This window comes from Salvelinus namaycush, chromosome 2 (genome assembly GCF_016432855.1).
Source record: "Salvelinus namaycush isolate Seneca chromosome 2, SaNama_1.0, whole genome shotgun sequence".
Taxonomy (NCBI): Eukaryota; Metazoa; Chordata; class Actinopteri; order Salmoniformes; family Salmonidae; genus Salvelinus; species Salvelinus namaycush.
The window spans coordinates 42,577,007-42,589,922 of NC_052308.1; the positions used below are offsets into that span (position 1 = coordinate 42,577,007).

At 42.8% G+C, this 12,916-nt stretch overlaps 1 protein-coding gene across 3 annotated transcripts in view; it reads left to right on the forward strand.

Annotated features, from left to right (window-relative positions):
- Positions 1-1,891: 1,891 nt before the first annotated feature.
- Positions 1,892-12,916, forward strand: part of slc25a34 (solute carrier family 25 member 34) — a 33,459-nt gene continuing 22,434 nt past the window's right edge. For 2 of the 3 annotated variants that reach the window (XR_005478487.1, XR_005478488.1), the window contains exons 1-3: positions 1,892-2,026; positions 5,766-6,885; positions 10,387-10,452. Coding sequence is in view for 1 of the 3 variants with exons in the window: in XM_039013644.1 (XP_038869572.1) it covers positions 6,361-6,885; positions 10,387-10,452 (591 nt within the window). In the remaining 2 variants the exon portion in view is untranslated. The remainder of the gene's footprint in view (positions 2,027-5,765; positions 6,886-10,386; positions 10,453-12,916) is intronic. The other variant, XM_039013644.1, reaches the window with a different exon arrangement.

A 12,916-nucleotide genomic window follows, 5' to 3' on the forward strand; every position in this document is an offset into this window, starting at 1 on the left:
GCAAATATTGTGGGTCGTCAAATGTTTGGGGGAACCTAAAGTTGAGATCCTAAACCCTTCACTACAGTACGTTCCAAGAGGGGATGCCAAGTATGGCCATAATTACATAGGACACCTAGGTAAAAAAAAAAAAAAAGTATAGTAACACATGTGGAAAATATATTATGCACACAATGAAAATAAATTACGAGTCAACATCGAAATATTGCTCCCAGCGTTCATCAAAGCTCAGAACGCGTATATTCTTGATCTGCCTCTGCGAACGAGTGGAATCTTGAGTACTGTAGCTGCAGCTCAATATGGCGACCGCAGTAACGCAACAGAATGTGGAAAAAGTCAAAGGGTGTGAATACTTTCTGAAGGCACTATCCGTCAAGTTGCTATCTGCCGGCAGAGACTTCTATTGCAGTAACTTTGAAGGACTCTGGCTAGTATTAGCCAGTTAGAAGGATGAAGTAAGAAGCTAAGGTTAAACGGAGCCTACCTCAGCAGGTGCAAAAATACGCTCTAACTTTGCTTTACTGAGACAGACGGCTGCTATGCATGCAGAGGAGACGGAGAGGTTAGTACAGTGGTTCCCAAACTTGGGGCAGGGACCCATTTGAGGTCCCCTGACAAAATATGTACTAATATCAAACAAGTTAGGAACTTAAAACTCAATATGAACATCTCCACATGGCCTGTCTTATCTATAGGCCTACATTAAAATGCATAAAAATGCTACCATTACAGTTCTAAAAATGTAATATGTTTTCATTTCATCGCTGATGCTAAGTGTCAGTGTGAATAATTTTTCATATTTTCGTTTTTGTTTGTAGATTGACTGAGGTGAATGAACCTACAGCAGCCAAGGTGATAATAGCTATTTTTTTCTGTAATTCAAATGGCGTTTAAACGTTTTTTTTTTATTGTATATAAATGCAGTAAATAAGCTTAAACTTTCAAAACAATGTTCAATTTTTTTTACGTAAAAAAAATTACAATTAAAGTTGTCCTCTGATGAAGGGAAGCTGTGGCAGGATTATATTTTTCTGATTTACAAATCATTTGTATTATAGAGATAACGATTCAATTCTGTCACACAGATCTTAACACACTTTTGATAAAATCCTATTTCAGATGTGCTAATGGTATAAAGGACTCCAAGGTTAAATCATGAATAAGAGAAGCAACTGAGCATTTCATTATGTACCTCAAATTTGGAGAAGGCAAAAATAGTGAAAAGAAATTCAAGAGATTTACTAGTGAGTCAGTGCTGTAGTGGCAACTTTCTCAAATTGGACAATGTGGGCCTCCAGTGGCCCCTGTGGTTATAGCAAGAATCAAATGGATGGGGGATTGGAAACAAGAAAAACTGACGTTGGTATGAGCTCTTGGCGAAGGCAGAAATTTTGAAACAAAACGCTACGTTCAAAAAAAGACAGTTTGAGTACAGGAATTAACTTCCTCCATTACAATCACTACTTAACCATCCATTGAAGAAAAACAAATGTATAAGAGTATCCACACCCACTGAAGCTGTCCCCAATTTTCAAGGCCAGTGTTGTGATTTGTTCATGAAGAAGTAATTGTCTTATCAGTTTTTTACCTACTATAATAACCTACCACTGTGAATATGATGGTAATACCAGCCTTTTTTAATAGGGACAGACATAAAGTTTGTCACTTTCTTTGTTGTGGATCCCAGACTAACCTCTTTTTCCTTAGCACATGACTAGTCCTATTTGAAAGCAGTGCTTTTCCCCTTATGTTACACCCTTATACACCCCACCTCTGTTCTCAAAACTATAACCTTTTACCCAGAGACAATCCATAGGACCAAGGCAGGGGGCAGAGCTTTCCGTTGGAACAGAGTAGGGGTTGTGTTGAGGTGGCGGACAGGCCTCAGTCTTGATTGGCTCTGGACTTAGGCAGTAGGAGGAGACTTCCACAATGGATGGGACTGCTGGGGACAAATGTTTACTAATGCTGTCTGGCTGTGCAGGGAGGGGAAGCAGAGAGGAAAAGACCACAACACACAACAAGAGTAAGTTTAGTTTAATTTGTTATCAGACATTCAGACCATTGTGGGAATGTGCAGATTATGCCGAGTCACTCTGGGATTCAGACTTCAGTCTGATTACAGCGGTGCAAAGTTCTTGTTTTGTAACTTGTGATCCCTGCTTATGTCTGTCATTGTAGAGTATGTATGTGTATCTGTGTGCTCTTATTAGTAGTTGTGTGTTTGTCTATGTATAAGTTGTAAAGTGATCAAACTGCATGGGTGGTTGTTCTTATGAGTGTTATGGCTATTTCCATGTAAAAGGACCCATGAGCACCAACATGTGACTTTCATAAAAGCATGTCAAATTGGGTGTCAATTGAGAGCTAAGAGTCTATATATATATTTTTTTTTTAATTAAGGCGTATATAAAGTGCATTCGGAAAGTATTCAGACCCCTTGACTTTTTCCACATTTTGTTACGTTGTTTTTTTCCCCCTCATCAATTTACACAAAATACCCCATAATGACAAAGCAAAAACAGGTTTTTAGAAATTTTTGCACATGCATAAAAAAAATCTACAACTGAAATATCACATTTACATAAGTATTCAGACCCTTTACTCAGTACTCTGTTGAAGCACCTTTGGCAGTGATTACAGCCTTGAGTCTTCTTGGGTATGACGCTACAAGCTTGGCACACCTGTATTTGGTGAGTTTCTCCCATTCTTCTCTGCAGATCCTCTCAAGCTCTGTCAGGTTGGATGGGGAGCGTCGCTGCACAGCTATTTTCAGGTCTCTTCAGAGATGTTCGATCGGGTTCAAGTCCGGGCTCTGGCTTGGCCACTCAAAGACATTCAGAAACTTGTCCCGAAGCCACTCCTGTGTTGTCTTGGCATCTTTCCCTCAATCCTGACTACTCTCCCAGTCCCTGTTGCTGAAAACATCCCCACAGCATGATGCTACCACCACCATGCTTCACCGAAGGGATGGTGCCAGGTTTCCTCCAGACGGGACGCTTGGCATTCAGGCCAAAGAGGTCAATCTTGGTTTCATCAAACCAGAGAATCATGTTTCTCATGGTCTGAGAGATCCTTTGGGTGCCTTTTGGCAAACTCCAAGCGGGCTGTCATGTGCCTTTAACTGAGGAGTGGCTTCCGTCTGGCTACTCTATCAATCAATCAAATGTATTTATAAAGCCCTTTTTACATCAGCCGATGTCACAAAGTGCAATACAGAAACCCAGCCTAAAACCCCAAACAGCAAGCAATGCAGATGTAGAAGCACGGTGGCTAGGAAAAACTCCCTAGAAAGGCAGGAACTTAGGAAGAAACCTAGAGAGGAACCAGGCTCTGAGGGGTGGCCAGTCCTCTTCTGGCTGTGCCGGGTTGAGATTATAACAGTACATGGCCAAGATGTTCAAAAGTTCATAGATGACCAGCAGGGTCAAATAATAATAATAATCACAGTGGTTGTAGAGGGTGCAACAGGTCAGCACCTCAGGAGTAAATGTCAGTTGGTTTTTCATAGCCGAGCATTCAGAGTTAGAGACTGCAATTGCGATAGAGAGAGAGTCGAAAACAGCAGGTCCGGGACAAGGTAGCAGGTCTGGTGAACAGGTCAGAGTTCCATAGCCGCAGGCAGAACAGTTGAAACTGGAGCAGCAGCACGACCAGGTGGACCGGGGACAGCAAGGAGTCATCAGGCCAGGTTGTCCTGAGGCATGGTCCTCCGAGAGAGAGAGAGAAAAAAAGAAAGAGAAAAAGAGAGAGAATTAGAGGGAGCATACTTAAATTCACACAGGACACTGGATAAGACAGGAGAAATACTCCAGATATAACAGACTGACCCTATCCCCCGACACAAACTACTGCAGCACAAATACTGGAGGCTGAGACAGGAGGGGTCGGGAGGCAATGTGGCCCCGTCCGACGATACCACCGGACAGGGCCAACCAGGCAGGATATAACCACACCCACTTTGCCAAAGCACAGCCCCCACACCACTAGAGGTATATCTTCAAATCACCAACTTAAGACAAGGCTACTCTACCATAAAGGCCTGATTGGTGGAGTGCTGCAGAGGTGGTTGTCCTTCTGGAAGGTTCTCCCATCTCCATAGAGGAACTCTGTCAGAGTGACCATCGTGTTCTTGGTCAAGGCCCTGACCAAGGCCCTTCTCACCCGATTGCTCAGTTTAGCCGGGCGGCCAGCTCTAGGAAGAGTCTCGGTGATTCCAAACTTCCATTTAGGTATGATGGAGGCCACTGTGTTCTTGAGGACCTTCAATGCTGCAGAAATGTTTTGGTACCCTTCCCAGGATCTGTGAGTCGACACAATTCTGTCTCGGGGCTCTGCTGACAATTCCTTCAACCTCATGGCTTGGTTTTTGCTCTGACATGGACTGTCAACTGTGGGACCTAATATAGACAGGTGTGTGCCTTTCCAAATCATGTCCAATCAATTGAATTTACCACAGGTGGACTCCAATCAAGTTGTAGAAACATCTTAAAGATGATCAATGGAAACAGGATGTACCTGAGCTCAATTTCGAGTCTCATAACAAAGTGTCTGAATACTTACTGTATGTAAATAAAGTATTTGTTTTTATTTTTAACACATTTGGAGAGAAAAAATCAAAAAACTGTTTTTGCTTGGGTATTATGTGTAGATTGATGAGGAACATTTTTATTTAATCCATTTTAGAATAAGGCTGTAATGTAACAACATGTGGAAAAAGGGAAGGGGTCTGAATACTTTCCGAATGCATTTTCTATCCTAAAAATTAGGAATAAGCAAAGGGTTTGATTTAAGGTCAAACATATGGAAAAGGAGTCTTAAAAAACATCTACCAGAAAGTCTTTAAAGGTATTAGAAATACATCAAAACACAATAATGTTGAAGTAAAGATCCCTGCCAACTAATATCAACACTTATATTTGGATACATTATTTGCCTTGTGTGAGTTGCCTTGTAACATCCTTACCCACTGAGCACTGACCGACACAGGACGTCCATGGATGTTGAAAAGTTGTTGAAATTTGGTTAGTCAGCCCTGGCCTTGATTTCAACATCTACAAACTTATATTTTTGGTACGGTCTTTGATTTGGCTTAAACATAGACGTCCATGATTGATTCAGATTTGGACCAGACCAAATCTGAACCAATCAAAACATATTCTATGTTTCACAATTTTGGAGAGCACAGTTCTGCACAGCACAGTACAGTATAGTAAAGTTTAAACAAATGTGAGTATAGTTCAGTACAGTCCTCTATTGTACTGTACAGTAGAGTTCAGTGCAGTACACAGTAGAGCACACTAGAATTGAGTACTCTAATGTATTGTACTGTACTCAACTGTACTGAACTATACTTTACTGTACTCTACTGAGCTCGACTGTACGGCTATTTTACCAAAGTTCTTCCAGTAAATGTGTTTTGTAAAGTTTTCTGTGCAAATTGTTAAAATTAGTCATTGTGCATATAGTTGGATGGTTTGTTAAACTTTGAAATCAATGTTTTTTGTTTGGCATACATTTTTAAGTGAAAAATCTGAGTCAGCGCAATTCTGTTACTGTGGAATGGCCCTTATGTGACTGAGTTCTGTTGGGAAGAAATGTAGTGTCAGCTGTCCTCCTTACTCTCCTGTTACATATTCTCTAAAGAAATGGAACCAAAAGAAGCAACCAAAGCAGAACATGTAGTCCCTCCTCGTAACATGGGTTTTATTTCATAGGAATTGCAACAGAAATCTAGAATCTAAGATTTCCTTATTCTTTTACAGAATCCTGCAGGTACTTGGCTCTCGGGTTGGGCTAGATCTCTTGGCTGTACTTCCTCAGTGATAATTTCACATTTCGACACGTTAGCTCAGTGAAAAAAAACAACTAATGATTTGCTTTCAAGGACATTGAGGACCTCAACATGTAGCTACTTATGAAGAGACTGGCATAAGACATCTCAGGACAACATCCCAGAAACACTGAGCACCAATGTCAGAGGAGCACTGTGACAGGAGCACAGGTCACGTGACATATCAGGCATAGCAGGAAGTAATCGCTGAATTCTTATCGTACCACTCTGTACAGTCAGCTGTACAGTTTTACATTTCAGTCATTTAGCAGACGCTCTTAGGGTTAAGCGCCTTGCCCAGAGGCACATTGACCGATTTTTCAACGACTCGACAGGCCCAACGCTCTTAACCACAAGGCTGCCTGCCACACAGTTCTGACCCCACTGTTTCCTACCACGCGTTCGTGATCAGATGCACCATACCCACACTCCGTCACACTCCATACCCTCTCACCCACCTAGGAGCCCTTCCATAGCCTGGGTAGACTCATCACCAAGGGCACCATTGGACACTGCACCCTTCAGAAATGACCGGTACCCAGCTCATGAACGATCCCACCACAAACTCTCCGTTCAGCTCTCCCAGCTCCAACTCCATTCAGCTCCATTCAGCTGCCATGACATCCCCAGTTCCCCCTTTTTCCCGGGCCACCTCAGTCCCCTCGCCTCAACTGCCTCCGGCCCTGTGGCCCCCACTGGACTTTGCCTTAGGAGCGTTGTCGTGCTGCGGGGCCTGTGTGTTCACTAACCCCCTGGAGGTGGTAAAGACACGGCTGCAGCTGCAGGGAGAGCTGCGGGCGCGGGGGTCCTACCGGCAGCACTACCGCGGGGTGCTGCAGGCCCTGTGGGTGGTGGGGAGGACGGACGGGCTCCGCGGGCTGCAGAAGGGGCTCTCGGCTGGGCTGATGTACCAGGGTCTGATGAACGGCGTGAGGCTGGGCTTCTACTCCTACTGTGACACCGTGGGGGTCACTGCAGCCCCTGGAGGGAGTCTGATGTCAGGGGCCGTGGCCGGGGCTCTGGGGGCCTTCATCGCCTCTCCTGCCTATCTGGTGAGTAGCATACATCTTTGTTGTATTGTTGTCGCTCTCATAGTGCATAGCTTTGGATGAGGTAAGGAGATATGGAGGGTACTTAGGGTGTCATATTGCCATGTACAGACCTACAACAAAAATATGTTGTTCTGCCCCTGAACAAGGCCGTTAACCCACTGTTCCTAGGCTGTCATTGTAAATAAGAATTTGTTCTTAACTGACTTGCCTAGTTAAATAAAGGTTAAAAAGGTTTATTATTTATTATTGGTTTAAGGCAACTTTCCTAAAATAATAATTGTCCACCTCACGGTTCAGCTCTCAGAGATTTGAGTACTAAATGTATCAGGGTATTGCATGCATAGGCCTATAGGCTTAGGTGTCCACTGTACTCATTCAAGGTTTTTTTATTTTTTTATTACTATTTTCTACATTGTAGAATAATAGTGAAGACATCAAAACAATGAAATAGCACAAATGGAATCATGTAGTAATCAAAAAGCGTTCAACTCATCCCAAACCATCTCAATTGAGTTGAGGTCGGGTGATTGTGGAGGCCAGGTCATCTGATGCAGCAGTCCATCACTATACTTCTTGGTCAAATAGCCCTTACACAGCCTGGAGGTGTGTTGGGTAATTGTCCTGTTGAAAAACAAATGATAGTCCCACTGAGCCCAAAACAGATGGGATGGCGTATCGCTGCAGAATGCTGTGGTAGCCATGCTGGTTAAGTGCGCCTTGAATTCTAAATAAATCACTGAACATGTCAACAGCAAAGCACCCCCACACCATTATACCTCCTCCTCCATGCTTCAAGGTGGGAACCACACATGCGGATATCATCCGATCACCTACGCTGCGTCTCACAAAGACACAGCGATTGGAAACAAAAATCTCAAATTTGAACTCATCAGAGCAAAGGACAGATTTCCACCGGTCTAATGTCCATTATTCATGTTTCTTGGTCCAAGCAAGTCTCTTCTTATTATTGGTGTCCTTTAGTAGGGGTTTCTTTGCAGAAATTCAACCATGAAGGCCTAATTCACGCAGTCTCCTCTGAACATGTGTGTTACTTGAACTCTGAAGCATTTATTTGGGCTGTAATTTCTGAAGCTGGTAACTCTAATGAACTTATCCTCTGCAGAGGTAACTCTGGGTCTTCCTTTCCTGTGGCGGTCCTCGTGAGTGCCAGTTTCATCATAGTGCTTGATGGTTTTTGCAACTGCACTTGAAGCAACTTTCAAAGTTCTTGACATTTTTCAGATTGACAGACCTTCATGTCTTAAAGTAATGATGGACTGTCGTGTCTCTTTGTTTATTTGAGCTGTTCTTACCATAATATGGACTTGGTCTTTTACCAAATAGGGCTATCTTTTTTATACCACCCCTACTGTGGTTCTTCCTTTAAAAGATATGAGCTTATGCCACGACCGTTTGTGGTAGATGGTGGCAGATTGTGGTAAATTGCATCATTCTGGCAACAATGGCTGACACTTAAATAATAATGCCATAGAATTCTGCGGCACCCCGCAGGATGTGCTGCAGTACGCCGCAACTTTTAAAGGAAGAACCTTGTCACACAACAACTGATTGGCTCAAACGCATTAAGAAGGAAAGAAATTCCACAAATTAACTTTTAACAAGGCACACCTGTTCATTGAAATGCATTCCAGGTGACTACCTCATGAAGCTGGTTGAGAGAATGCCAAGAGTGTGCAAAGCTGTCATCAAGGCAAAGGGTGGCTACTTTGAAGAATCTCAAATATAAAATATATTTTGATTTGTTTAACACTTTTATGGTTGCTACATGATTCCATATGTGTTATTTCATAGTTTTGATGTCTTCACTATTATTTTACAATGTAGAAAATAGTACAAATAAAGAGGAAGCCTGGAATGAGTAGGTGTGTCCAAAATTTTGACTGGTACTGTATATATATAAATAAAGGAAGATAAACTTAGTCCTAACCCCAGAAAGAGAGTGAAATGCCGGTGGCATGCTATGACATGCATTTCTTTATGTCAGGTGGCTACATCTATATCTGCTATACAGATATAGATGTACAGAAGGAGTGTAATTGGTAAATTTCCAATCTGAATATTTTGTATAAAGATAAGTGTTATATTGTTAGATTGTAGGAGTAACTCTGGCAGGCCTGAAACATTCTTCCTCACCTCAAGTTCAACTGTCAGAGTCAGTTGGAGCGCCGTGGCGCACTGCCTTCATATCATAAGCCCGCAGTAGCTAATGCTTAATAATAGCCACACCATACCAAACCTTCACAAACGTTTCTTAACTTTATTACAGTAATATCAAAAGCAAGTCAAGCCATTAGGGACAATATGAACAGAAGAGCAAATGTAAACCAGAGAAAAACGCATTTCCCTCCCCAAAGAAAAAAAAAAAAGTGTAGATCTGTCCGTAAGTGTGACAGTGTTTGTTTGTATCATTCATTTATTGTGTGTGCAGGTAGGAATATTGCCCCAGCCATTTTCCCTGTTATGAGAACTTGACGTGTTTGTGTTGGTACTATAAATACAAATCTGTTGTGTTTCTACTTTGCGAAGGGCAGTGACTTCTACAGTGGCTGTGTATTTCCCCATGAGTTAAGGCAGTTGTATAACTTGTGTACCCCAAGGTGGCTCTCATATACTCCGGCTGCTGTTGTTGTCTAGGCTGCATCTGTTGCTCAATGTACCTCAATGTCGCCATCTGACCTCAGCAGCATCGTGGAAACACTATATAATCTGCATGGTGATATGTTTGTGAGAATCTGGGTCACTAAATATACCCGGCACGTACCTACTTCCAACCACTACCCAAAATACTCCCCAGCACTCCCTCCTATGCTTTTTGGCAGTATATGAAGTAAAGAGAGAGCGAGAGAGATTAAAAGAGAAAGAGATGGGAGGCTATTTTTGGTTGCACCCGGTGTGTGAGAAGAAGCAGGGAGGGGTCCGACTCGGGTGTCTGTGCATGTGTACTGTGAGAGCCCAACTCAGGTTTCTAGACCCAGTCAGTGTGCAGTGTCATCTCAGTAAGCTGAATAATGGTCGTTCAGAGAGAGAGAAGGAGAGATGTGAAATGGAGGTCATGGGCATCCTGAAGGGATGTGTGTGCATGTGTGTGCAGAGTGCTCAAAAAACATGCACATGTTACATAACTCATACCAGGTGTACCCACTGAACAGTGTGTCTCTATTTAGTGATGGGGTTGTGCCTCTGTTATTATGGGGAGGCGTAATGCAACGTTTCTCTTTGCAATGGTGTGTATGTAAAATGGGTATACAACAGCGGAGGCTGGTGGGAGGAGCTATTGGAGGACGGGCTCACTGTTATGGCTGGAATGGAATGAATGGGACGGAGTCAAACATGTGGTTTCCATATGTTTGATGTGTTTGATGCCGTTCCATGTATTCCATTCCAGCTCTCTTCCAATGAGCCTGTCCCCCTATAGCTCCTCCCATCAGCCGCCTCTGGTATAAAATACATTGCAGCAAGTGTCTTATGTTTCCTCCACAGGTGAAGACACATCTGCAGGCCCAGACAGTCGAGGCCATCGCAGTGGGTCACCAGCACAACCATCAGGTGAGGAGTGTGTGCGCATGTGCGTGAAACAGTTGGACCCAGTATTCTCTAGTTGTCCGGGCTCTACACCAGTCCTTCATGTTGTATCAATGTGTCACTTTCTTTCCAATCCCACTCTATCATTTTGGCTCACATCCCTCTCTCACTCCCCTACTTCCTCAGCCCACCCCCAGCATAACTAACCATATCCGTGTGAACCCTAGTAACACGTTTCACAACCACCAGCCAATCAGTAACATGCAAACAGAGGCGTGGAGTGGTGTCAACGAAACAACAACACACGACCTTTGTGACTGATACTGTAATCACCAAGATAAAGACAAGCACAGGGATTTCTTTTTAAAACCCTGTTAAGGGATGTAGTGTGGCCCTTTTGAGCTCAATTTGTCAAGGCACTGTTCATTTGCATGGCTACCCAAACTCCTTGCTTCCGGCCAAACGCTACGCCACGCCCATGGACGTTAGTTTCTTCGCCGCTATGAGTCTGGATCTGAGCACCTCCCCGATTATTTCTAGAACGCAAATGCATTTTAACCGTTCTGATTTGTCCCAGAAACTGATGGGTTGGGCCAGAGCCAGGACCCTTGTGGAGAAAGCGTCTTCTTAAAAATTCTTAATTGTCTTTGATACTCTGATTGGTTAGAGATGATCCCAGCGCTGATGACTTTGTTTTGTACAACACCCCTCATTTTGATGTCGCCACAAACGACTTCACCGTTGGCAGTCTCAGACTGAAGTACAGTACGTAGTGAACAAACTCCAGCGGAATAATTCAGTGTTGGTCATCAGGCAAACTGTTCACACCCTTACAATAAAGATCAAAGCCAATATATAGATCTAAGGTACAGTTGAAGTCGGAAGTTTACATACACCTTAGCCAAACACATTTAAACTCCGTTTTTCACAATTCCTGACATTTTATCCGAGTAAAAATTCCCTGTCTTAGGTCAGTTAGGATCACCACTTTATTTGAAGAATGTGAAATGTCGGAATAATAGTAGAGTGATTATAGTGATTTAGTGATTTATTTCAGCTTTTATTTCTTCCATCACATTCCCAGTGGGTCATAAGGTTACATACACTCAATTAGTATTTGGTAGCATTGCCTTTAAATTGTTTAACTTGGGCCAAACGTTGCGAGTAGCCATCCACAAGCTTCCCACAATAAGTTGGGTGAATTCTGGCCCATTCCTCCTAACAGAGCTGGTGTAACTGTCAGGTTTGTAGGCCTCCTTGCTCGCACACACTTTTTCAGTTCTGCCAACAAATTTTCTATAGGATTGAGGTCAGGGCTTTGTGATGGCCACTCCAATACCTTGACTTTGTTGTTCTTAAGCCATTTTGCCACAACTTTGGAAGTATGCTTGGGGTCATTGTCCATTTGGAAGACCCATTTGTGACCAAGCTTTAACTTCCTGACTGATGTCTTGAGATGTTGCTTCAATATATCCACATAATTTTCCACCCTCATGATGCCATCTATTTTGTGAAGTGCCCTCCTGCAGCAAAGCACCCCACAACATGATGCTTCCAACCCGTGCTTCACAGTTGGGATGGTGTTCTTCGGCTTGCAAGCATCCCTCTTTTTCCTCCAAACATAACAATGGTCATTATGACCAAACAGTTCTATTTTTGTTTCATCAGACCAGAGGACATTTCTCCAAAAAGTACGATCTTTGTTCCCATGTGCAGTTGCAAACCGTAGTCTGGCTTTATGCCGGTTATGGAGCAGTGGCTGAGCGGCCTTTCAGGTTATGTCGATATAGGACTTGTTTTACTGTGGATATAGATACTTTTGTACCTGTTTCCTCCAGCATCTTCATAAGGTCCTTTGCTGTTGTTCTGGGATTGATTTGCACTTTTTGCACCAAAGTACGTTCATCTCTAGGAGACAGAATGCGTCTCCTTCCTGAGCGGTATGATGGCTGCGTGGTCCCATGGTGTTTATACTTGTGTACTATTGTTTGTACAGATGAACGTAGTACCTTCAGGCATTTGGAAATTGCTCCCAAGGATGAACCAGACTTGTGGAGGTCTACAATCTTTTTTCTGAGGTCTTGGCTGATTTCTTTTGATTTTCCCATGATGTCAAGCAAATAGGCACTGAGTTTGAAGGTAGGCCTTGAAATACATCCACAGGTACACTTCCAATTGACTCAAATTATGTCAATTAGCCTATCATAAGCTTCTGAAGCCATGACATCATTTTCTGGAATTTTCCAAGCTGTTTAAAGGCACAGTCAACTTAGTATATGTAACTTCTGACCCACTGGAATTATGATACAGTGAATTACAAGTGAAATAATCTGTCTGTAAACAATTTTTTGAAAAATTACTTGCGTCATGCACAAAGTAGATGTCCTAACTGACTTGCCAAAACTATAGTTTGTTAACAAGAAATTTGTCGAGTGGTTGAAAAACGAGTTTTAATGATGCCAACCTAAGTGTATGTAAACTTCCGACT